Source organism: Phaenicophaeus curvirostris, chromosome Z (assembly GCF_032191515.1).
Source record: "Phaenicophaeus curvirostris isolate KB17595 chromosome Z, BPBGC_Pcur_1.0, whole genome shotgun sequence".
Taxonomy (NCBI): domain Eukaryota; kingdom Metazoa; phylum Chordata; class Aves; order Cuculiformes; family Cuculidae; genus Phaenicophaeus; species Phaenicophaeus curvirostris.
In genome coordinates this window covers 75,870,748-75,895,706 of record NC_091431.1, presented here as the reverse complement: position 1 = coordinate 75,895,706, position 24,959 = coordinate 75,870,748, and the positions used below count along the sequence as shown (strand labels likewise).

At 54.8% G+C, this 24,959-nt stretch overlaps 1 protein-coding gene and 1 long non-coding RNA gene across 2 annotated transcripts in view; both read left to right on the top strand.

The window, feature by feature from the left end:
• The window catches only part of LOC138733072 (transcription factor 4-like), a 94,240-nt gene extending 82,088 nt beyond the window's left edge, over positions 1–12,152 (top strand). Inside the window, exons 15-20 of the mRNA XM_069879968.1 lie at positions 2,324–2,527; positions 3,230–3,362; positions 4,941–5,103; positions 7,397–7,626; positions 9,116–9,268; positions 11,500–12,152. Coding sequence (XP_069736069.1) covers positions 2,324–2,527; positions 3,230–3,362; positions 4,941–5,103; positions 7,397–7,626; positions 9,116–9,255 — 870 coding nt within the window. The 3' untranslated portion in view covers positions 9,256–9,268; positions 11,500–12,152. The remainder of the gene's footprint in view (positions 1–2,323; positions 2,528–3,229; positions 3,363–4,940; positions 5,104–7,396; positions 7,627–9,115; positions 9,269–11,499) is intronic.
• Positions 12,153–12,241: 89 nt separating this feature from the next.
• Positions 12,242–13,588, top strand: LOC138733400 (uncharacterized). The gene is made up of 2 exons (XR_011339413.1): positions 12,242–12,447; positions 12,528–13,588. It is a non-coding gene; the product is annotated as an uncharacterized lncRNA (long non-coding RNA).
• Positions 13,589–24,959: the final 11,371 nt, after the last annotated feature.

The following is a 24,959-nucleotide window of genomic DNA, read 5'->3' as shown; positions in this document are numbered from 1 at the left end:
CTCAAACCTTCTCAAAATCGCCTCAAACCTCCTCAAACCCTCTCGAAACAACCGTAAAACCTTCTCAAACCTCCTCAAAACCTTCTCAAACCAACCATCAAACCTTCTCAGACCAACCCAAAACCTTCTCAAACCCTCTCAAACCAACCATAAAACCTTCTCCGACCTTCTCAAACCAACCATAAAACCTCAAAACAACCCAAAACCTCCTCAAACCTCCTCAAAACCCCCTCAAACCTTCTCAAACCATCAAAACCAACCTCAAAACCTTCTCAGATCCCCTCAAAACCTCCTCAAACCTCCTCAAAACCTCCTCAAACCTTCTCAAAACCCTCTCAAAACAACCATAAAACCTTCTCAAACCTCCTCAAACCAACCCAAAACGTCTTCAACCTTCTCAAACCCTCTCAAAACAACCATAAAACCTCCTCAAAACTTCTTCAAACCTCCTCAAAATCTCCTTGAACCTCCTCAAAACCTTCTCAAACCTCCTCAAAACCTCCTCAAACCACCTCAAAACCTTCTCAAATGTCCTCAAAACCTCCTCAAATGTCCTCAAAACCTCCTCAAACCTTCTCAATCCCTCTCAAACCAACCATAAAACCTCTTCAGACCTTCTCAAACCAACCCAAAACCTCCTCAAACCCTCTCAAAACAACCATAAAGCCTTCTCAAACCTCTTAAAACCTTCTCAAGCCTTCTCAAAACCTCCTCAAACCTTCTCAAAACCTCCTCAAGCCTTCTCAAACCAACCATAAAACCTTCTCAAACCTTCTCAAACCCTCTCAAAACAACCATAAAACCTCCTCAAACCTCCCCAAAACCTCCTCAAACCTCCTCAAAACCTCCTCAAACCCTCTCAAAACGACCATTAAACCTCCTCAAACCTCTTCAAACCTTCTCAAAACCTCCTCAAAACCTTCTCAGACGTCCTCAAAACCTCCTCAAACCTCCTCAAACCAACCCAAAACCTCCTCAAACCCTCTCAAAACAACCATAAAACCTTCTCAAACCTCCTCAAAACCTCCTCAAACCTCCTCAAACCTCCTCAAACCTCCTCAAAACCTCCTCAAAACCTCCTCAAAACCTCCTCAAAACCTCCTCAAACCTCCTCAAACCTCCTCAAAACCTCCTCAAAACCTCCTCAAACCTTCTCAGACCAACCCAAAACCTTCTCAAACCCTCTCAAATCTTCTCAAACCCTCTCAAAACAACCATAAAACCTTCTTAGACCTTCTCATACCACCTCAGACACCTCAAAACCTCCTCAAACCTTCTCAAATCCTCTCAAAGCCACCATAAAACCTTCTCAAACCTCTTAAAACCTTCTCAAACCAACCGAAAACCTCCTCAAACCTTCTCAAACCAACCATAAAACCTCCTCAAAACCTCCTCAAAACCTCCTCAAAACCTCCTCAAACCTCCTCAAAACCTTCTCAAACCTCCTCAAACCTCCTCAAACCAACCCTAAACCTCCTCAAACCCTCTCAAAACAACCATAAAACCTCCTCAAACTCCTCAAAACCTCCTCAAACCTCCTCAAAACCTTCTCAAACTCCTCAAAACCTTCTCAAACCACCTCAAAACCTTCTCAAACGTCCTCAAAACCTCCTCAAACCCACTCAAACCAACCATAAAACCTTCTCAGACCTCCTCAAACCAACCCAGAACCTCCTCAAACCTTCTCAAACCTCCTCTAAACCTTCTCAAACCAACCATAAAACCTTCTCAGACCTTCTCAAACCTCCTCAAAACCTCCTCAAACCTTCTCAAACCCCTCAAAACCTTCTCAAACCACCTCAAAACCTTCTCAAACCACCTCAAAACCTCCTCAAACCTTCTCAAGCCCACTCAAACCAACCATAAAACCTTCTCAGACCTCCTCAAACCAACCCAAAACCTCCTCAAACCTCCTCAAAACCTTCTCAAACCTCCTCAAAACCTTCTCAAACCAACCCTAAACCTCCTCAAACCCTCTCAAACGTCCTCAAAACCTTCTCAAACCTCCTCAAACCTTCTCAAACCCTCTCAAAACAACCATAAAACCTTCTCAAACGTCCTCAAAACCTCCTCAAACCTCCTCAAACCCACTCAAACCAACCATAAAACCTTCTCAGACCTCCTCAAACCTTCTCAAACCTCCTCAAAACCTTCTCAAACCTCCTCAAACCTCCTCAAAACCTCCTCAAACCTCCTCAAAACCTCCTCAAACCTCCTCAAAACCTCCTCAAACCTCCTCAACCCGCCCCCCGCCCCTTCTCAGATCTTCTCAGAAGGTCCCCGCTGACCTTCTCCTCCCTTTTTCCCTCTTCCCCCTCTCCAGCAAAGCCGCATCGAGGACCGTCTGGAGCGGTTGGACGACGCCATCCACGTCCTGAGGAACCACGCGGTGGGCCCGGCCACCGGCATGGCCGCACCTCCTAACGAGCTCCACGGTTTGATAGGACCAAGCCCCAACGGGGCCATGGGCGGCCTGGCCACCGGCTACGGCACCGGCCTCCTCTCCTCCAACCGCCACTCGCTCATGGTGAGACACCACGAAGACCTCGGGGAAGCCCTCAAACCCTTCCATGAGGACTCGGAGGAGCTCAGGAGCTTCTCCGTGAAGCTTCTCCAGCTCCAACGTTGGGGATGGACCTTCCCGGCCTTGCTTGGACCTTCCTCCTTCTCTCCTGGCTTCCCTGGGGGGGGTGGGAACGAGGCGATGGGAGGTTCCTCGCCCCCAGGAGGACCTGGAGGGGCTTGGAGAAGCTGAAGGAGGTGGAGAAGGAAGGTTCAGAGGGACCTCGGGCTGGAGAAGCTCAAGCTTCTCGAGGAGATGAGGGCGAGGGGGGAAGCGCTGAAGGTCCTGAGGGACCTGGTGGGGCTGGATCCAGGAGTTAAGGTTCTCCAGAGGTTCTTGAGCTGGTTGGATCCACAAATCGAGGTTCTCCAGAGGGACCTTGAGGGCTGGAGCCACAAATTGAGGTTCTCCAGAGGTTCCTGGGCTGGTTGGATCCATAAATCAAGGTTCTCCAGAGGGACCTTGAGGGCTGGAGCCACAAATTGAGGTTCTCCAGAGGTTCCTGGGCTGGTTGGAGCCACAAATCAAGGTTCTCCAGAGGTTCTTGAGCTGGTTGGATCCACAAATCAAGGTTCTCCAGAGGTTCCTGGGTGGTTGGATCCACAAATCGAGGTTCTCCAGAGGGACCTTGACCACCTTCAAGCTTCTCCATGTCTTCTCCTGCAGGTCGGAGCCCACCGGGAGGAGGTCACCCTGCGTGGGACCCACTCGCTGCTCCCCAACCAGGTCCCGGTCCCTCAGCTGCCCGTCCAGTCGGCCACGTCCCCCGATCTCAACCCCCCCCAGGACCCCTATCGAGGTGAGGCCACCTCCACCTCGGAGCTCCTGGAAGGGACCTCGGAGGGACCTTGGAGCTCCTGGAGTGGGTTGGAGGGACCTTGGAGCTCCTGGAAGGGACCTCGGAGGGACCTTGGAGCTCCTGGAAGGGACCTCGGAGGGACCTTGGAGCTCCTGGAAGGGACCTCGGAGGGACCTTGGAGCTCCTGGAGTGGGTCTGAGGGACCTTGGAGCTCCTGGAAGGGACCTTGGAGGGACCTTGGAGCTCCTGGAAGGGACCTTGGAGCTCCTGGACTGGGGTTGGAGGGACCTTGGAGCTCCTGGAAGGGACCTCGGAGCTCCTGGAATGGGTCTGAGGGACCTTGGAGCTCCTGGAAGGGACCTTGGAGGGACCTTGGAGCTCCTGGAAGGGACCTTGGAGCTCCTGGAAGGGACCTTGGAGCTCCTGGAAGGGGTTCAAAGGGACCTTGGAGCTCCTGGAAGGGACCTTGGAGCTCCTGGAATGGGTTGGAGGGACCTTGGAGCTCCTGGAAGGGACCTTGGAGGGACCTTGGAGCTCCTGGAAGGGACCTTGGACCTCCTGGAATGGGTTGGAGGGACCTTGGAGCTCCTGGAATGGACCTTGGAGGGACCTTGGAGCTCCTGGAAGGGACCTTGGAGGGACCTTGGAGGTCCTGGAAGGGACCTTGTAGCTCCTGGAAGGGACCTTGGAGAGACCTTGTAGCTCCTGGAAGGGACCTTGGAGAGACCTTGGAGGTCCTGGAAGGGACCTTGGAGCTCCTGGAATGGGTTGAGAGGGACCTTGGAGCTCCTGGAATGGGGCTTGGAGCTCCTGGAATGGGTTGAGAGGGACCTTGGAGCTCCTGGAATGGAGCTTGGAGGGACCTTGGAGCTCCTGGAAGGGACCTTGGAGCTCCTGGAATGGGTCTGAGGGACCTTGGAGCTCCTGGAAGGGACCTTGGAGGGACCTTGGAGCTCCTGGAAGGGACCTTGGAGCTCCTGGAAGGGACCTTGGAGCTCCTGGAATGGGTTCAAAGGGACCTTGGAGCTCCTGGAAGGGACCTTGGAGCTCCTGGAATGGAGCTTGGAGGGACCTTGGAGCTCCTGGAAGGGACCTTGGAGGGACCTTGGAGCTCCTGGAAGGGACCTTGGAGGGACCTTGGAGCTCCTGGAAGGGACCTTGGACCTCCTGGAATGGGTTGGAGGGACCTTGGAGCTCCTGGAATGGACCTTGGAGGGACCTTGGAGCTCCTGGAAGGGACCTTGGAGCTCCTGGAATGGGTTCAAAGGGACCTTGGAGCTCCTGGAAGGGACCTTGGAGCTCCTGGAATGGAGCTTGGAGGGACCTTGGAGCTCCTGGAAGGGACCTTGGACCTCCTGGAATGGGTTGGAGGCACCTTGGAGCTCCTGGAATGGAGCTTGAAGCTCCTGGAAAGGGTTCAAAGGGACCTTGGAGCTCCTGGAAGGGGTTGGAAGGACCTTGGAGCTCCTGGAATGGACCTTGGAGCTCCTGGCCTGGGTGGCAGGCCCCGTTCTGCTGTTCCTCCAAGCTCCTCCTCTTGAAGGTCCCGTCTCGAGGCCGCCTTGTCTTCTCCTTCAGGCCTTCCCACCGCTCTGCAAGGTCAAAGCGTCTCGTCGGGGAGCTCGGAGATCAAATCGGACGACGAGGGCGACGAGAACCTCCAGGAGCCCAAGTCCACGGAGGAGAAGAAGCTGGAGGAGGAGAAGAAGGAGCTCAAATCCATAACTAGGTCAAGATCTAGGTAACGGGACAACCCGAGTGTCGCTTCATTTAATTCCTTCACTGGATTTCGATGAAGTGAACAGCCCCAGGTCTTCTCCTGGTCGGGTGGAACCTCTCGGAGAAGCCCCGAGCTCCTGGACCTCCAGGAGAACCTCAACTTGGAGGTTTTTCTGGAGGTGGGATGGGTTCTTGGAGCTCCAGAGGAGGTTGGAAGGACCTTCAGGGTCAGGGGAAGGGAGATCTTCCAAGCTTAAGGGTGGTTGCTCCATCCTGGAGGTCCCTGAGGCCACCGTGGAGCTCCTGCTGCAGCAGGAGGTGGGTCTCGATGGGCTTGAAGGTCCCTCCTCGCCTTGAAGATCCTTCCGAGCCCCCTGAGATCTTCTCCGAGGGGCTTAACGAGCCCTTAACGAGCTGATCCCACCTCCAGGGCCTCGTAGACCCGGTTCCTCCACCAAGAGCTTCGGGTTCTCCGTCCTTGGAGGTGGTGGAACCTCTCGAGGGTGGAACCTTCTAGGCTTGAAGCTGTGGAGGGTGGTGGGAGGCGGGGACCCTACGTTTGATTAATTGATGCAAACGAGGCGCTAACGAGGGCGGGACCTTCGCTTGGGGGACGTCTGGGGTGGAGACTGGGGGCTGGAGGCCTCCACGAGGTCCTCGGAAGGTCTTCAGAAGGTCTCTAGAAGGTCTTCACAAGGTCTTTAGAAGGTCAAGGTCTTTTAGAAGGTCTCTAGAAGGTCTTCACAAGGTCTTTAGAAGGTCAAGGTCTTTTAGAAGGTCTCTAGAAGGTCTTCACAAGGTCTTTAGAAGGTCAAGGTCTTCAGGAGGGCTTCAGAAGGTCCATAGAAGGTCTCTAGGAGGTCTTTTAGAAGGTCTTCAGGAGGTCTCTTAGATCTTCAAAATGGCTTTAGAAGGTCTCTAAAAGGTCCTTAGAAGGTCTTTAAAAGGCCTTTTGAAGACCTTCTAAGGACCTTTCCAAGACCTTGTAAAGATCTCCTGAAGAAGACCTTCTGGAGGCCTTTAGAAGGTCTCTAGGAGATCTCTAGAAGGTCTTCACAAGGTCTTTAGAAGGTCAAGGTCTTCAGGAGGGCTTCAGAAGGTCCAAAGAAGGTCTCTAGAAGGCCTTTTAGAAGGTCTCTAGGAGGTCTTTTAGAAGGTCTCTAGGAGGTCTCTTAGAAGGTCTCTAAAAGGTCCTTAGAGGGTCTTTAAAAGGCCTTTTGAAGACCTTCTAAGGACCTTTTCAAGACCTTGTAAAGATCTCCTGAAGAAGACCTTCTGGAGGCCTTTAGAAGGTCTCTAGAAGGTCTTCACAAGGTCTTTAGAAGGTCAAGGTCTTCAGGAGGGCTTCAGAAGGTCCATAGAAGGTCTCTAGGAGGTCTCTTAGAAGGTCTTTGAAAGGGCTTTAGAAGGTCTCTAAAAGGTCCTTAGAGGGTCTTTAAAAGGCCCTTTGAAGACCTTTTGAAGACCTTCTAAGGACCTTTTCAAGACCTTCTAAGGACCTTCTAAAAGCCTTTTAAAGATCTCCTGAAGAAGACCTTCTGGAGGTCTTCAGGAGGGCTTCACAAGGTCCATAGAAGGTCTCCAGAAGGTCTTTTAGAAGGTCTCTAGGAGGTCTTTTAGAAGGTCTCTTAGAAGGTCTCTAAAAGGTCCTTAGAGGGTCTTTAAAAGGCCTTTGGGAGACCTTTTGAAGACCTTCTAAGGACCTTTTCAAGACCTTCTAAAGACCTTTTGAAGATCTCCTGAAGAAGACCTTCTGGAGGCCTTTAGAAGGTCTCTAGGAGATCTTTAGAAGGTCTTCACAAGGTCTCTAGAAGGTCAGGGTCTTCAGGAGGGCTTCAGAAGGTCCATAGAAGGTCTCCAGAAGGTCTTTTAGAAGGTCTCGTAGAAGGTCTTCAAAAAGGCTTTAGAAGGTCTCTAAAAGGTCCTTAAATGGTCTTTAAAAGGCCTTTTGAAGACCTTCTAAAGACCTTTTGAAGACCTTTTCAAGAAGACCTTCTAAGGACCTTCTGAAGACCTTCTGAAGCCCCTCAAAACCTCTTGAGAAGCTCTTCAGAAGGTCCCCGTTGGGTTCTTCCCCAGCCGGCAACGCCGTGACCCGTGGCGGGGGGTCACTCACCTCCGAGGGGCCCTTTGAAGAAGCTTCTAGGCGCTCCAGGAGCCGGTGGCCCCCTGGAGGCCACGTGGGACGGAGCTTGGAGGCCTCGAGCGAGCGGAGGAAGCTGCCGAGGTCCCGCTGGGTGGCTCGGAGGTGGAGCCGGATGAAGGTTTCGGGGTTCCACCTCGTTCGAAGGTCTCTGGGATCTTCTCGTCTCCAGCAATAACGATGACGAGGACCTGACCCCCGAGCAGAAGGCCGAGAGGGAGAAGGAGAGGAGAATGGCCAACAACGCCCGGGAGAGGCTCCGCGTCCGCGACATCAACGAGGCCTTCAAAGAGCTCGGCCGCATGGTCCAGCTCCACCTCAAGAGCGACAAACCCCAAACCAAGCTCCTCATCCTCCACCAGGCCGTGGCCGTCATCCTCAGCTTGGAACAGCAGGTCCGAGGTCAGTGGCTCCTCCCACCCCCAGCCCACCTCGATCCAACCTTCAAAAGCTCCTCGCGGGGTCCAAAAAGCCAGGAGAAACATCTCAGGGGGGTTGGAGAAGTCAAAAAGCTCCTCACGGGCTCAAAAAATCCAGGAGAAACATCTCAAGGGGGGTTGGAGAAGTCAAAAAGCTCCTCATGGAGTCAAAAAACTCGAGGAGAAACATCTCGAGGGGGTTGGAGAAGTCAAAAAGCTCCTCATGGGTCCAAAAAACTCGAGGAGAAACATCTCGAGGGGGTTGGAGAAGTCAAAAAGCTCCTCATGGGTTCAAAAGTCCAGGAGAAATATCTCGAGGGGGGTTGGAGAAGTCAAAAAGCAACTCATGGGGTCAAAAACTCAAAGAGAAACATCTTGAGGGGGGTTGGAGAAGTCAAAAAGCTCCTCATGGGTCCAAAAAACTCGAGGAGAAACATCTCGAGGGGGGTTGGAGAAGTCAAAAAGCTCCTCACGGGGGCAAAAAACTCGAGGAGAAACATCTCGAGGGGGGTTGGAGAAGTCAAAAAGCTCCTCATGGGGTTCAAAAGTCCAGGAGAAATATCTCAGGGGGGGTTGGAGAAGTCAAAAAGCTCCTCATGGGGACAAAAAACTCGAGGAGAAACATCTCGAGGGGGGTTGGAGAAGTCAAAAAGCTCCTCATGGGGACAAAAAACTCGAGGAGAAACATCTCCAGGGGGTTGGAGAAGTCAAAAAGCTCCTCACGGGGGCAAAAAACTCGAGGAGAAACATCTCCAGGGGGTTGGAGAAGTCAAAAAGCTCCTCATGGGGACAAAAAACTCAAGGAGAAACATCTCGAAGGGGGTTTGGAGAAGTCAAAAAGCTCCTCACGGGGTCAAAAAATCCAGGAGAAACATCTCGAGGGGGGTTGGAGAAGTCAAAAAGCTCCTCATGGGTCCAAGAAACTCGAGGAGAAACAGCTCGAGGGGGTTGGAGAAGTCAAAAAGCTCTTCATGGGGTTCAAAAGTCCAGGAGAAACATCTCGAGGGGGTTGGAGAAGTCAAAAATCACCTCACGGGTCTAAAAACTTGAGGAGAAACATCTCGAGGGGGTTTGGAGAAGTCCAGCTCGGGTTCTGCTCCAGCTCCTGCTCCATGAGAAGGTTCTTGGTGGCTTTTAAGAAGCTTCTTGGTGGCTTTCAAGGAGGTTCAAGCTTTTAAGGTTGAGGTGGAGATGGTGGTGGAGCTTGTGGGCCTCTAGAAGGTCTTTGAAGGGCCTTTAGAAGGTCTTTGAAGGGCCTCTAGAAGGTCTTGAGAAGCTCTTCAGAAGGATCTTGAGGGACCTGGGGCTGGAGATGAGAAGTTCTGGGAGCTCTTGAGGGACCTGGAGAAGCTCCTGGAGCTCCTCAACTTGCTCCAACCCCCCTGTAGATGTTCCTCAAGCCGTAGTTGAGGAGCTGTGGACCTTCTTCGAGGTCTTCTCCACCCTTGATGATGGTTCTTTTGGTCTCCTAGAACGAAACCTGAACCCGAAAGCCGCGTGTCTCAAGAGGAGAGAAGAAGAGAAGGTCTCCTCGGAGCCTCCCCCCCTCTCCCTGGCAGGAGGACCTCACCCCGGCATGGGAGACGCCTCCAACCACATGGGGCAGATGTAAAGAGACGAGGAAGGTGGGTCTGGAGGTCTTCTCCGAGCTTGGAGGAGCCCAGAACGTTGAGTAGAAGCTCCTGGAGCTCTTGGTGGAGCCCAGAACGTTGAGGAGAAGCTCCTGGAGGAGCCCAGAAGGTTGAGGAGAAGCTCCTGGAGCTCTTGGAGGAGCCCAGAAGGTTGAGGAGAAGCTCCTGGAGCTCCTGGAGGAGCCCAGAAGGTTGAGGAGAAGCTCCTGGAGGAGCCCAGAAGGTTGAGGAGAAGCTCCTGGAGCTCCTGGAGGAGCCCAGAAGGTTGAGGAGAAGCTCCTGGAGCTCTTGGAGGAGCCCAGAACGTTGAGTAGAAGCTCCTGGAGCTCCTGGAGGAGCCCAGAACGTTGAGGAGAAGCTCCTGGAGGAGCCCAGAAGGTTGAGGAGAAGCTCCTGGAGCTCTTGGAGGAGCCCAGAAGGTTGAGGAGAAGCTCCTGGAGCTCTTGGAGGAGCCCAGAACGTTGAGTAGAAGCTCCTGGAGCTCCTGGAGGAGCCCAGAAGGTTGAGGAGAAGCTCCTGGAGCTCCTGGTGGAGCCCAGAACGTTGAGGAGAAGCTCCTGGAGGAGCCCAGAACGTTGAGGAGAAGCTCCTGGAGGAGCCCAGAAGGTTGAGGAGAAGCTCCTGGAGCTCCTGGAGGAGCCCAGAAGGTTGAGTTGAAGCTCCTGGAGGAGCCCAGAACGTTGAGGAGAAGCTCCTGGAGCTCCTGGAGGAGCCCAGAAGGTTGAGGAGAAGCTCCTGGAGGAGCCCAGAAGGCTGAGGAGAAGCTCCTGGAGCTCCTGGAGGAGCCCAGAAGGTTGAGGAGAAGCTCCTGGAGCTCTTGGAGGAGCCCAGAAGGTTGAGTTGAAGCTCCTGGAGGAGCCCAGAACGTTGAGTAGAAGGTCCTGGAGCTCCTGGAGGAGCCCAGAACGTTGAGGAGAAGCTCCTGGAGCTCTTGGAGGAGCCCAGAACGTTGAGGAGAAGCTCCTGGAGCTCCTGGTGGAGCCCAGAATGTTGAGGAGAAGCTCCTGGAGGAGCCCAGAAGGTTGAGGAGAAGCTCCTAGAGCTCTTGGAGGAGGCCAGAAGGTTGAGTTGAAGCTCCTGGAGGAGCCCAGAACCTTGAGGAGAAGCTCTTGGTGGAGCCCAGAAGGTTGAGGAGAAGCTCCTGGAGGAGCCCAGAAGGTTGAGGAGAAGCTCCTGGAGCTCCTGGAGGAGCCCAGAAGGTTGAGGAGAAGCTCCTGGAGCTCTTGGAGGAGCCCAGAACGTTGAGGAGAAGCTCCTGGAGCTCCTGGTGGAGCCCAGAATGTTGAGGAGAAGCTCCTGGAGGAGCCCAGAAGGTTGAGGAGAAGCTCCTAGAGCTCTTGGAGGAGGCCAGAAGGTTGAGTTGAAGCTCCTGGAGGAGCCCAGAACCTTGAGGAGAAGCTCTTGGTGGAGCCCAGAAGGTTGAGGAGAAGCTCCTGGAGGAGCCCAGAAGGTTGAGGAGAAGCTCCTGGAGCTCCTGGAGGAGCCCAGAAGGTTGAGGAGAAGCTCCTGGAGGAGCCCAGAACGTTGAGGAGAAGCTCCTGGAGCTCTTGGAGGAGCCCAGAACGTTGAGGAGAAGCTCCTGGAGGAGCCCAGAACCTTGAGGAGAAGCTCTTGGTGGAGCCCAGAAGGTTGAGGAGAAGCTCTTGGTGGAGCCCAGAAGGTTGAGGAGAAGCTCCTGGAGGAGCCCAGAACGTTGAGGAGAAGCTCCTGGAGCTCTTGGAGGAGCCCAGAAGGTTGAGGAGAAGCTCCTGGAGGAGCCCAGAAGGTTGAGGAGAAGCTCCTGGAGCTCTTGGAGGAGCCCAGAAGGTTGAGTAGAAGCTCCTGGAGGAGCCCAGAACGTTGAGTAGAAGGTCCTGGAGCTCCTGGAGGAGCCCAGAAGGTTGAGGAGAAGCTCCTGGAGCTCCTGGTGGAGCCCAGAACGTTGAGGAGAAGCTCCTGGAGGAGCCCAGAAGGTTGAGGAGAAGCTCCTGGAGCTCCTGGAGGAGCCCAGAAGGTTGAGGAGAAGCTCCTGGAGGAGCCCAGAAGGTTGAGTAGAAGCTCCTGGAGGAGCCCAGAACCTTGAGGAGAAGCTCCTGGAGGAGCCCAGAAGGTTGAGGAGAAGCTCCTGGAGCTCCTGGTGGAGCCCAGAACATTGAGGAGAAGCTCTTGGTGGAGCCCAGAACATTGAGGAGAAGCTCTTTGAGCTCTTCTCCACCCTCCTTGACCTTCTCCTCCTTCTCCCGCAGGTCCATGTCTCCGTTTCTCTCCACCCGGAGCCGGCGAGCCGCGGTCCTTCCGAGCTGAAGCATCTCCAGCCGATCCCACCGAGGTCCTTCTCCTCCTCCTCCTCCTCCCCCCTCCCCCCACCTCGAGTTCTTGTGGAGTTTGGTGAGAGAAGACGAGTCCCAGTTGTCCTCCCCCCCACCCCACCCCTCCCCCACCCCCCCCAGACGCCCCCGTGGACCTCGAAGAGACTCGGACGAGCGGGAACCTCCTCACTGTGGGACCACGACAAGTTCTTTGTGCCTAAAACTTCTTCTTCTGCTTCTTCTTCTTCTTCTTCTTCTTCTTCTTCTGCTTCTTCTGGGGTTTGGGGTGGTTTTTTTTTTTTGGGGTGGGGTGAAAACGAGAAGAAACGAGGAAAAAATCTGGAGCTCGAACTGGAAACTTCGTCCCAGGTGCGAGAAGCACCTGGAAGGGCCCGAAGGGACCTGGGAGGAGGCTCCACCAAGGGGCTTCAAGAGGGGCCTCAGAAACTTCCTGGAAGGTTCTTCAAGAGGGTCTTCAAGAGGTTCCTTAAAAGGTTCCTCAAAGGTTCTTCGAGAGGGTCTTCAAGAGGTTCCTCAAAGGTTCTTCAAGAGGGTCCTCAAAAGGTTCCTTAATGGTTCTTCAAAGGTTCTTGAAGAGGTTCCTCGAGAGGGTCTTCAAGAGGGTCCTCAAAGGTTCCTAAGAGGGTCCTCAAAAGGTTCCTCAAAGGTTCCTTAAAAGGTTCCTCAAAGGTTCCTTAAAAGGTTCCTAAGAGGTTCTTCAAGAGGTTCCTCAAAGGTTCTTCAAGAGGTTCCTCAAAGGTTCTTCAAGAGGTTCCTCAAAGGTTCCCAAGAGGTTCCTTAAAGGTTCTTCGAGAGGTTCCTTGAAGGTTCTTCAAGAGGTTCCTTGAAGGTTCTTCGAGAGGTTCCTTGAAAGGTTCCTCAAAGGTTCTTCAAGAGGATCCTCAAAGGTTCTTGAAGAGGCTCCTCAAAGGTTCCTCAAAGGTTCTTCAAGAGGCTCCTCAAAGGTTCTTCAAGAGGCTCCTCAAAGGTTCTTCAGGAGGTTCCTTGAAAGGTTCCTCAAAGGTTCCTCGAGAGGTTTCTTGAGAGGTTCCTCAAGAGGCTCCTCAAAAAGCTCCTCAAAGGTTCTTCAAGAGGCTCCTCGAGAGGCTCCTCAGAAAGTTCCTCGAGGGGTTCCTCAAAGGTTCTTGAAGAGGTTTCTTCAAGAGGTTCTTGAAGAAGCTCCTCAAGAGGTTTCTTGGGAGCTTCCTCAAGAGGCTCCTTGAGAGGCTCTTCAAGAGGCTCCTCAGGAAGTTCCTCAGGAGGTTCTCGAAGAGGCTCCTCAAGAGGTTCCTTAAGAGGCTCCTCAGAGGTTTCTCACGAGGTTTCTTGAAGTTCTTCAAGAGGCTCCTCAAAAGGTTTCTCAGAGGTTCCTCAAGAAGCTCCTCAAGAAGCTCTTGAAGAGGCTCTTTGAGAGGTTCTTGAGGCTCCTTAGAAGGTTCCTCAAGAGGCTCCTCAAGAGGCTTCTTGGAGGCTCTTCAAGAGGTTCCTCAAGAAGTTCCTTGAGGTTCTTCAGAGGTTCCTCGAGGTTCCTCACCTGTTCCTTGAGGTTCCTCAGACGTTCCTCGAGGTTCCTTGAGGTTCCTCAGCGGTTCCTTGAGGTTCCTCAGCGGTTCCTTGAGGTTCCTCAGACGTTCCTCGAGGTTCCTTACTGGTTCCTTGAGGTTCCTCAGACGTTCCTTGAGGCTCCTTAGATGTTCCTCGAGGTTCCTCAGAGGTTCCTTAGATGTTCCTTGAGGTTCCTCAGCGGTTCCTTGAGGTTCCTCAGAGATTCCTTGAGGTTCCTCAGAGATTTCTTGAGGTTCCTCACCGGTTCCTTGAGGTTCCTCACCGGTTCCTTGAGGTTCCTCACCGGTTCCTTGAGGTTCCTCGAGGCCCTCGTCGCGGGGAGCAGCCGAGGCCGCTTGGACCGCCTCCCCGTCCTCTTCGGCGCCCACCACCAGCCCTCCTGGAGGTTCCAAGGACCCGTTGGACCTTAGAGACCTATCAGAAATCTATATAAATCTATATATAAAGCTATATGAGAAACCTAGTGACTTCCGGCCTCTCCTTCCGCCCCCGAGTCTTCTCGGCCACCGCTTCCCAGCTCCTTGGAGCCCTCGGGCCCCGCCCGAAGCCACCGGAGATGCCTCCAGCGTGGACCTGGGAGGTTCTTGAGATGTTTCTCCTCGACTGGAACCTCGTGGAGGAAGGAAACCCGCCTGGGTGGCTTCTCCTGGTGGGACGTCCCACTCCTCCTTGGCTTCTCCACGTCGCTGCTTCTGGCTGGGACCTTCACGAGCCGCGAGAGTCGTTAACCGTTGTGCCTTCCTAACGAGGACTTCGTGGAGAAGAAGGAGAAGAAGAAGAAGCAGCTGGTGGCCTCTCGGCTTGAGGAAACATCTCATCGTCTTCTCCTGCTCCTCAACCCCCCCCCCCCAAAGCCTTAGAAGGTCCTTCAAGTTGCACTTTCTCCAGGGAGAAGACCAAGTGACCTTTGGATTGGACTCGATGCCAGGAGCTCACGGTGGCCACCTGGACCTTCTCCACCAGCTCCTTCCCACCTGAAAGCCGCGAGGAAAGGTCTCCGGGGCTTCCTGGGAGGAGCCGCGGGGACCTTCTGGGCTCCTGGAGGGGACGAGGGCGACTGGGGAGACGGGAACGTGGTGGGATCGGAGCTTCAGGGGCCTGCGGGGGCTGCGGACGAGGCCACGGGGGGGGAAAGCAGCTGAGAGGCCCTTTGGAGGCACTCGAGAAGCTCCTCAAGAGGTTCCTCAAGAGGCTCCTCAAGAGGCTCCTCAAGAAGCTCTTCAGGAGGCTCTTCAAGAGGCTCTTCAAGAGGCTCTTCAAGAGGTTCCTCAAGAGGTTCCTCAAGAGGTTCCTCAAGAGGTTCCTCAAGAGGTTCCTCAAGAGGCTCTTCAGGAGGTTCCTCAAGAGGCTCTTCAGGAGGTTCCTCAAGAGGCTCTTCAGGAGGTTCCTCAAGAGGCTCTTCAGGAGGTTCCTCAAGAGGCTCCTTAAGAAGTTCCTCAAGAGGTTCCTCAGAGCTTCTTCAAGAGGCTCTTCAAGAAGCTCCTCAAGAGGTTCCTCAGGAGGCTCCTCAGGAGGCTCTTGAAGAAGCTCCTCAAGAGGTTCCTCAAGAGGCTCTTCAAGAGGTTCCTCAGGACGTTTCTCAAGAGGCTCCTCAAGAGGCTCCTTGGAGCTTCTTCAAGAAGCTCCTCAAGAGGCTCCTCAAGAGCTTCTTCAAGAGCTTCTTCAAGAGCCTCCTCAGAGGTTCCTCAAGAGGCTCCTCAAGAGGCTCCTCAAGAGGCTCCTCAAGAGGCTCCTCAAGAGGCTCCTCAAGAGCTTCTTCAAGAGCTTCTTCAAGAGGTTCCTCAAGAGGTTCCTCAGGACGTTTCTCAAGAGGCTCCTCAAGAGGCTCCTTGGAGCTTCTTCAAGAAGCTCCTCAAGAGGCTCCTCAAGAGCTTCTTCAAGAGGCTTCTCAAGAGGTTCCCCAAGAGGTTCCTCAAGAGCTTCTTCAAGAGGCTCTTCAGGAGCTTCTTCAATAGCTCCTCAAGAGCTTCTTCAAGAGGCTCCTCAAGAGGCTCTTCAAGAGGCTCCTCAGAGCTTCTTCAAGAGCTTCTTCAAGAGCTTCTCAAGAGGCTCAAGAGCTTCTCAAGAGGCTCCTCAAGAGGCTCTTCAGGAGCTGCTTCAAGGGGCCCCTCAAGAGCTTCTTCAAGAGCTCCTCAAGAGGCTCTTCAGGAGCTTCAAGAGGTTGTTCAATAGGCTCCTCAAGAAGGTCCTTCCAGGAGGAAGATGTTGCAGAGGCTCCTCCAGAGGCTCTTGACGCAGAGAAGAGTGGAGACTCTCCCCATCGCCCTCCACGTCTCCATCTGGACCCACCAAACCCTCCGTGTCTCCAGGGGCCTCGCTTGGAGAAGCTCGAGAAGTTCCCTCCTGACCTTTTCTGCTGGATCCTCATCTCCTGCTCTCCTGGTCTCGGTGTCCGGCTCCTTCTGGGGACGGATTCGAGGCTCTGGAGCTCCTCGGGGTGGGGTGGGACGAGCCTGGAGGTCCTCGGGGACCTTCCTGGGACGCGAGGAGAAGCTCCACGAGGAGGAGGAGGAGGAAGGTGGAGGGGAAGGAGAAGGTTGGCGTGGTGGGACCCCAGGAGCACGTGGCCCTCAAGGGGCTTTGGAGCTTCTGGGAGGCTCCAAGGGGACCTCGTGGCCTCGGCTGGAAGTTGGAGTTGGAGCTTGTGGAGGTTCCGGAGGTCGGAGAAGACCCAGAGGGGGGAAAAGGGGAAAAAGCCCCTTGGGGGCTGGGGGGGAAAGGGAGAAATGGTGAGGTTTGGCCCCAAAATAAAAGGGAAAATGAGGGAAAAAGGGAAAATGGGGAAAAAAGGGAAAATTGGAAGAAAAAGGGAAAATTGGGAAAAAAGGGAAAATTGGGAAAATTGGGGAAAATGAGGGAAAAAAGGGAAAATTGGAAAGAAAGAGAAAATGAGGAAAAAAAAGGGAAAATTGGGGGAAAAAGGGAAAATTGGAGAAAAAGGGAAAAATTGGAGAAAAATTGGGAAAAATTGGAGAAAAATTGGGAAAAATTGGAGAAAAATTGGGAAAAATTGGAGAAAAAAAGGAAAACAAAAGGGGAAATTGGGGAAAAAGGGGGAAGTTGGGGAAAAAAGGGGAAAATTGGGAGAATTGGAGAAAAATTGGGAAATTGAGGAAAAAAGGGAAAATTGGGAAAAAGGGAAAATTGGAGAAAAAAGAGAGAAAAGGGAGAATTGGGGGGAAAAGGAAAACTGGAGAAAAAAGGGAAAATTGGGAAAAAAAGGAAAATGAGGGAAAATGAGGGAAAAAAGGGAGAAAATTGAGGAAAAAAGGGAAAATGGGGAAATTGGGAAAAAAGGGGAAATTGGGAAAAAAGGGGAAATTGGGAAAAAAGGGGAAAAAAGGGAGAATTGGAGAAAAATTGGGAAATTGAGGAAAAAAGGGAGAATTGGGGAAAAAAGGAAAATGAGGGAAAATGAGGGAAAACTGGGAAAAAAGAAAAAAGGGAAAATTGGGGGAAAATGAGGGGAAGCTGGAAAAAAATGGGGTAAAATTGGAAAATTGAGGAAAAAATGGAAAATGGAAAAATTGGAAAAAAGGGAAAATAATGGGGAGAAAGGGGGAATAATTGGAAAAATGGAAGAAAAATGGAAAAAGGGAAGAAAAATGGAAAAAAGGAAATGAGGGAAAATTGGAAAAAAGGGAAAATGGGGGAAAAAGGGGAAAATTGAGGAAAAAGGAGAAATGGAAAAATTGGAAAAAGTGAAAGAAATTGGAAAAAAGGGAAAGAAATGGGGAAAATTGGGAAAAGGGGGAAAAAATTGGGGAAAAAGGGGGAAAAGGAAAAAGGGGGAAAATGAGGGAAAATGGGAAATGGGGGAAGAATTGGGAAATTGAGGAAAAAAGGGAAAATGGAAAAACTGGAAAAAAGGAGAAAAGGAAAAAAAGGAAAATAATTGGGGAAAATGGGAAAAATTGGGGAAAAGGGGGAAATTGGAAAAAAGGGGAAGAAAATTGGAAAAAAAGGAAATGAGGGAAAATTGGAAGGGGAAAATTGGGGGAAAATCAAGAAAAAAGGAGAAACTGAGGAAAATTGGAAAAAAATTGGGAAAAAGGGGGAAAAAATTGGGAAAAAGGGGGAAAAAGGGAAATAATTGGAAAAAAGGGAAATAATTGGAAAATTGGAAAAAAGATAATTGGATGAATTGGGAAAAAGGGAAAATAATTGGGGAAAAAGGCAAAATAATTGGGAAAAAATTGTAAAAGGGAGAAAAATTTGTAAAGGAGAAAAACTGGGAAAAGGGGAAAACTGGGAAAAAGGGGAAAAATAAATTGGGAAAAGGGGGGAAATAAATCGGGGGAAAAAGGGGGAAAAATAAATGGGGAAAAATCAGGAAATTGAGGGAAAAAGGAGAAATGGGGGAAAAATTGGAAAAAAGGGAAAATTGGGGAAAAGGAGAAATGGAAAAATTGGAAAAAGGGGGAAATAATTGGGAAAAAAGGAGGAAAAGGGGGAAGAAAAGGAGGAAAAGGGAAGAAAAGGAGGGGAAGAAGGCGGGAAATGGAGGGGAAAAGGCGGGAAATGGAGGGGAAAAGGCAGGAAATGGAGGGGAAAAGGCGGGAAAGGGGGAAAAAGGAGGAAAAAAGGAGGCCGAGGGCCATAAAAGGAGAAAACAAAGGAGGAAAAGGCTCCGGCGTGGGGAGCGTCCCTCGTGTTCTGGGGTTGGTGTCGTAGCGTGTCGGCCGAGGGGCCCCCCGGGGCCTCCTGGGACCTTCGGGGGCCTCGTGGGGCCGGCGGGTGGCCCGTCGCCCTCGGTGCCGTCGTGTCCATCTCCGTCTGTAGCAATAAATGTGCCGATTTTGTACGGGCGCGGCCGGCGGCCACTTCCTGGGGCCGGAGGGGCCCAGCGGGAGGGGACGGCGACCCTCCCACCCAGGCCAGGAGCTCCGAGGGCCCTTCCAAGAGCTCCAAGGGCCCTTTGAACCCATTCCAGGAGCTCCAAGGGCCCTCTGACCCCTTCCAAGAGCTCCAAGGTCCCTTCAAGCCCTTTCCAGGAGCTCCAAAGTCCCTTCCAGGAGCTCCAAGGTCCCTTACAGGAGCTCCAAGGTCTCTCTGACCCATTCCAGGAGCCCCCAAGGTCCCTCCCACCCCTTCCAGGAGCTCCAAGCTCCATTCCAGGAGCTCCAAGGTGCCTCCAAGGTCCCTTCCAGGAGCTCCAGGGTCCATTCCAGGAGCTCCAAGGTGCCTCCAACCCATTCCAGGAGCTCCAAGGTCCCTCTGACCCTTTCCAGGAGCTCCAAGTTCCCTTCCAGGAGCTCCAAGATCCCTCTCAACCCCTTTGAGGAGCTCCAAGTTCCCTTCCAGGAGCTCCAAGATCCCTCTCAACCCCTTTGAGGAGCTCCAAGTTCCCTTCCAGGAGCTCCAAGATCCCTCTCAACCCCTTTGAGGAGCTCCAAGGTCCCTCTCAACCCCTTTGAGGAGCTCCAAGGTCCCTCTCAACCCCTTCCAGGAGCTCCAAGGTCTCTCTGACCCCATTCCAGGAGCTCCAAGGTCCTTCCCAACCCCTTCCAGGAGCTCCAAGGTCCCTTCCAGGAGCTCCAAGGTCCCTTCCAGGAGCTCCAAGGTCCCTTCCAGGAGCTCCAAGGTCCCTTCCAGGAGCTCCAAGGTCCCTTCCAGGAGCTCCAAGGTCCCTTCCAGGAGTTCTAAGTTCCCAAACCCATTCCAGGAGCTCCAAGGTCCCTCCGACCTCGATCCACACGGATCGGAAGAAGCTCCTCGGCCCCCCTGGACCTTTTCCTGGATCGGAAGAAGCTGGAAGAGCCTCGCTCTGGGTGGCTGAAGCTCCAGCCGAGGGTCCCAGAGCGCCACCTGCCGGGGGGACAAGGAGATGGAGCCGATCCAGGAAGGTCCTAGGGGGCCAAGAAGGTTCTTCTCATCCAGGAAAGTCCAAGAGGTCCAAGAAGGTTCTTCTGATCCAAGAAGGTCCCAGTGGATCTGACCAGGCTGGCTCCATCGCTGCTAACGAACCACCCTAATTAACAACCTAATTAAGCTTTCGGCGCTCGTTTTCTTGAGCTCCAACCCCTCCGAGCTCCTCGTTGCCTCCTCCCTTTGTTAGCGCCGGTTTCCGCGGCAACCGAAGCTCCGTGAAGACCACGATGGGGCCTCCTCAACGGCTTCTACCCCCCCCCACTTCTTCATTAAGGCATTAATTATCATTTGGCTTTAACTACCTTTTAATTAGCTCCTAATGAAGTTGGGGAGAAGCAGCTCCCCAGGCTGGAGGCTTCAGGTCCCACCTGGGCTGAAGAAACCTCCTCGAGGAACCTTCTAGAAGGTCCCGAGTCGGACTCGCGGCTCCTGGTGGGTCCCAACCCACCTCCTGGACCTCCCTAAGGACAACCCCGACCTCCACGGGCCCTTCGAGAAGGTTCCCAGCTCCACAGGGACCTTCCAGGAGCTTCTCCGGGTCCTTCTGGGAGCGAGGAACCCCCCGCGCTGACCTGGAGTCCCCTGAGGGCGCCGGAAGCCGCGGGGCATGATGGGAGCTGTAGTTCTGGCTATAGGGGAGGTCTATGGGGCCGCGAGGCATGATGGGAGCTGTAGTCCCGGCTCGGGAAAGCGGGAAGCGCCGTTTCCGGCCGCGCCGCGGGGCATGATGGGAGTTGTAGTCCCGGCTCCCCTTATAGGAGTCTGGAGGGCGCTGGCGCCAGGGCCTCCCGGGGACTCCAACTCCCGGCGTGCCCCGCGGTTTCGCGCCCTCCAACCCCCCTCCCCCGCCCTTTCCCGCCTTTTTCTGTGAGGGCGGCGCTGGGGAAGCGCTTCTTCTCGGGGCCGCGCTCTCTGGCCTCCTTAGAAAACCCCTTGGGAGGGCCTCAATGTCCCTTTTCCTTTGAGAATCTTCCCTGGAGACCCTTCTCCTCAGGTCCCCGATGTCCTTTCTCCTTAGAAAACCTCCTCGGAGGTCCCCAGGGGCCCTTTTCCACGGACGCCTCCCGGACCTCCCCAGGTCGCCGACCTCCATGGGCTCTTCTAGAAGGTTCGGAGCGGGAAGGAGCCCACCAGGAGCATCAAGTCCACCCTCGGTTCCTTCTTAGAGAGCCCCGAGCCCTGGGCTCCTCGTCCCCTCGGCTCTCGGAGCCCTCGAAGCGGCCACCAAGTCCCCGAGCCCCTTTTTCCTTGTGGAGGACCCTTCCCTGCCGGCCCCGCGGAGCTTCTCCTGGGACACCCCGAGCTCTGAGCTCCTCGGAGGAGACCCCAGCGCCCACAAGAACCTTCCCGGGAGCTTCTCCGGGTCCTTCTGGGAGTGAGGAACCCCCCGCGCTGACCTGGGGGCCCTGAGGGCGCCGGGAGCCGCGGGGCATGATGGGAGCTGTAGTTCTGGCTATGGGTGGGGGGGTCTATGCAGCCGCGGGGCATGATGGGAGCTGTAGTTCTGGCTATGGGGGGTCTATGGGGCCGCGGGGCATGATGGGAGCTGTAGTTCTGGCTATGGGGGTCTATGCGGCCGCGGGGCATGATGGGAGCTGTAGTTCTGGCTATGGGGGGGGTCTATGCGGCCGCGGGGCATGATGGGAGCTGTAGTTCTGGCTATGGGGGGTCTATGGGGCCGCGGGGCATGATGGGAGCTGTAGTTCTGGCTATTGGGGGGGCCTATGGGGCCGCGGGGCATGATGGGAGCTGTAGTTCTGGCTATGGGGGGGTCTATGCGGCCGCGGGGCATGATGGGAGCTGTAGTTCTGGCTATGGGGGTCTATGGGGCCGCGGGGCATGATGGGAGCTGTAGTTCTGGCTATGGGGATCTATGTGGCCGCGGGGCATGATGGGAGCTGTAGTTCTGGCTATGGGGGGTCTATGGGGCCGCGGGGCATGATGGGAGCTGTAGTTCTGGCTATGGGGGTCTATGGGGCCGCGGGGCATGATGGGAGCTGTAGTTCTGGCTATGTGGGGGTTCTATGCGGCCGCGGGGCATGATGGGAGCTGTAGTTCTGGCTATGGGGGGGGTCTATGCAGCCGCGGGGCATGATTGGAGCTGTAGTTCTGGCTATGGGTGGGGGTCTATGGGGCCGCGGGGCATGATGGGAGCTGTAGTTCTGGCTATGGGTGGGGGTCTATGGGGCCGCGGGGCATGATGGGAGCTGTAGTTCTGGCTATGGGGGGTCTATGGGGCCGCGGGGCATGATGGGAGCTGTAGTTCTGGCTATGGGGGGGTCTATGCAGCCGCGGGGCATGATGGGAGCTGTAGTTCTGGCTATGGGGGTCTATGGGGCCGCGGGGCATGATGGGAGCTGTAGTTCTGGCTATTGGGGGGTCTATGGGGCCGCGGGGCATGATGGGAGCTGTAGTTCTGGCTATGGGGGGGGTCTATGGGGCCGCGGGGCATGATGGGAGCTGTAGTTCTGGCTATGGGTGGGGGTCTATGGGGCCGCGGGGCATGATGGGAGCTGTAGTTCTGGCTATGGGGGGTCTATGGGGCCGCGGGGCATGATGGGAGCTGTAGTTCTGGCTATGGGGGGGTCTATGCAGCCGCGGGGCATGATGGGAGCTGTAGTTCTGGCTATGGGGGTCTATGGGGCCGCGGGGCATGATGGGAGCTGTAGTTCTGGCTATTGGGGGGTCTATGGGGCCGCGGGGCATGATGGGAGCTGTAGTTCTGGCTATGGGGGGGGTCTATGGGGCCGCGGGGCATGATGGGAGCTGTAGTTCTGGCTATGGGGGGGTCTATGGGGCCGCGGGGCATGATGGGAGCTGTAGTTCTGGCTATGGGGGGGTTCTATGCGGCCGCGGGGCATGATGGGAGATGTAGTTCTGGCTATGGGGGGGTTTATGCAGCCGCGGGGCATGATGGGAGCTGTAGTTCTGGCTATGGGGGGGGTCTATGGGGCCGCGGGGCATGATGGGAGCTGTAGTTCTGGCTATGGGTGGGGGTCTATGGGGCCGCGGGGCATGATGGGAGCTGTAGTTCTGGCTATGGGGGGTCTATGCGGCCGCGGGGCATGATGGGAGCTGTAGTTCTGGCTATGGGGGGGTCTATGGGGCCGCGGGGCATGATGGGAGCTGTAGTTCTGGCTATGGGGGGTCTATGGGGCCGCGGGGCATGATGGGAGCTGTAGTTCTGGCTATGGGGGGTCTATGGGGCCGCGGGGCATGATGGGAGCTGTAGTCCTGGCTATGGGGGGGGTCTATGTAGCCGCGGGGCATGATGGGAGCTGTAGTTCTGGCTATGGGGGGGGTCTATGGAGCCGCGGGGCATGATGGGAGCTGTAGTTCTGGCTATGGGGGGGTCTATGGGGCCGCGGGGCATGATGGGAGCTGTAGTTCTGGCTATGGGGGGTCTATGCAGCCGCGGGGCATGATGGGAGCTGTAGTTCTGGCTATGGGGGGGGTCTATGGGGCCGCGGGGCATGATGGGAGCTGTAGTTCTGGCTATGGGGGGGGTCTATGCAGCCGCGGGGCATGATGGGAGCTGTAGTTCTGGCTATGGGGGGGTCTATGGGGCCGCGGGGCATGATGGGAGCTGTAGTTCTGGCTATGGGGGGGTCTATGCAGCCGCGGGGCATGATGGGAGCTGTAGTTCTGGCTATGGGGGGGTCTATGGGGCCGCGGGGCATGATGGGAGCTGTAGTTCTGGCTATGGGGGGGTCTATGCAGCCGCGGGGCATGATGGGAGCTGTAGTTCTGGCTATGGGGGGGTCTATGGGGCCGCGGGGCATGATGGGAGCTGTAGTCCTGGCTATGGGGGGTCTATGCAGCTGTTCTCTTGTTCCTCCAGCTTCTCCTTCCAGAAGCCGCTTGAGATGCCACCAAGGCCTCAAGAACCTCATTCCCGGAGTCGGAAGCTTCTGTGACCTCCAGGAAAGGCCCCAAGCGCTTCCTCGGTGGCTTCTTCACTCCAGGCCTCCTGGTTGAGGGCCCCGAGCTCGTTGGACCTGGAGAAAGACGAGTTTGAGGACCTCCCTGAGGTTCTTCTGGGCTCTGTAGGAGACCTCCCGGCCCTCAGAAGCTCAGAAGGAGATGATTCCGCTCAAGAATCTTCCACTGCTTGGAGAACCGGAGCCGAAAAGCCCTGGGAGATGCCTCCAAGGGCCTTGGTGAGCGAACCTGGAGTCCCGGAACCTTCCGTCGCGGACGGAGCGACCATCTAGGTGGATCTAGACGGGCTTTGAGGTCCCTTCTGACCCCAAAAAGACCCTTTGGAGCTCTTAGCTTTGAGTCGGTGGCTCCTAAACCTCGGAACGGAGGCTCCTGGATTAATTAGATCTCATTGAGAAGGCAATGATAGAGCTCGTTAACGACTTTTTATTAGGAGGAGGAGGAGAACCAGGGTTTGAGGGACCTCAGGGGGCTCCTTCTAGATCCTGGGTTGATGGAGCCGCTTGAGCTGGAAGGACCTTCTGGATCACGGATTGATGGGCTGGGTCGGGTCTTGAGGGACCTTGGAGGTCCTGGAGGGGTTTGGGGTGGAGGAACCTTCTAGATCCTGGACGTGTGGAGCAGCTTGAGGTGGAGGAACCTTCTGGATGAAGGAAGAAGCTCAGGAGGCTCCGAGGAGCTCGAGGAGGAACCAAAGAGCCTTGAGGAGGCTCCAAAGAGCTTGAGGGACCAAAGAAAGAGCTTGAGGAGGAACTGAAGAGCTTGAGGAGGCTCCAAGGAGCTCGAGGAGGGTCCAAGGAGCTTGAGGGACCAAAGAAAGAGCTTGAGGAGGCTCCAAGGAGCTTGAGGGACCAAAGAAAGAGCTTGAGGAGGAACTGAAGAGCTTGAGGAGGCTCCAAGGAGCTCGAGGAGGGTCCAAGGAGCTTGAGGGACCAAAGAAAGAGCTTGAGGAGGAACTGAAGAGCTTGAGGAGGCTCCAAGGAGCTCGAGGAGGGTCCAAGGAGCTTGAGGGACCAAAGAAAGAGCTCGAGGAGGCTCCAAGGAGATTGAGGAGGATCCAAAGAGCTCGAGGGACCAAAGAAAGAGCTTGAGGAGGCTCCAAGGAGCTTGAGGAGGCTCCAAGGAGCTTGAGGAGGCTCCAAGGAGCTTGAGGAGGATCCAAAGAGCTTGAGGGGGCTCCAAAGAGCTTGAGGGACCAAAGAAAGAGCTTGAGGAGGCTCCAAGGAGCTCGAGGACAATCCAAGGAGCTCGAGGAGGATCCAAAGAGCTCGAGGAGGCTCCAAGGAGCTTGAGGGACCAAAGAAAGAGCTCAAGGAGGCTCCAAGGAGCTTGAGGGACCAAAGAAAGAGCTTGAGGAGGCTCCAAGGAGCTTGAGGAGGCTCCAAGGAGCTCGAGGAGGCCCCAAAGAGCTTGAGGAGGATCCAAAGAGCTTGAGGGACCAAAGAAAGAGCTCGAGGAGGCTCCAAGGAGCTTGAGGGACCAAAGAAAGAGCTCAAGGACAATCCAAGGAGCTCGAGGACAATCCAAGGAGCTCAAGGAGGCTCCAAAGAGCTCAAGGAGGAACCAAAGAGCTTGAGGGACCAAACAAAGACCTTGAGGAGGCTCCAAGGAGCTTGAGGAGGCTCCAAAGAGCTTGAGGGACCAAAGAAAGAGCTCGAGGAGGCTCCAAGGAGCTCGAGGAGGATCCAAAGAGCTCGAGGGACCAAACAAAGAGCTTGAGGAGGAACCAAAGAGCTTGAGGGACCAAACAAAGAGCTTGAGGAGGAACCAAAGAGCTTGAGGGACCAAACAAAGAGCTAGAGGAACCTCCAAGGAGCTTGAGGGACCAAAGAAAGAACTTGAAGAGGATCCAAGGAGCTTGAGGAGGCTCCAAGGAGCTTGAGGAGGCCCCGAAGCCCTCGAGAAACCAAAGTCCTTGAGAAACCGAAGCCCTGGAGGCCTCAAACCCTGTTTTCCGGTGGCTGGAGGTGACGCAACCGGGACGACGGACTCAGCTGGAGGGTGGGGTGGGACCTTGT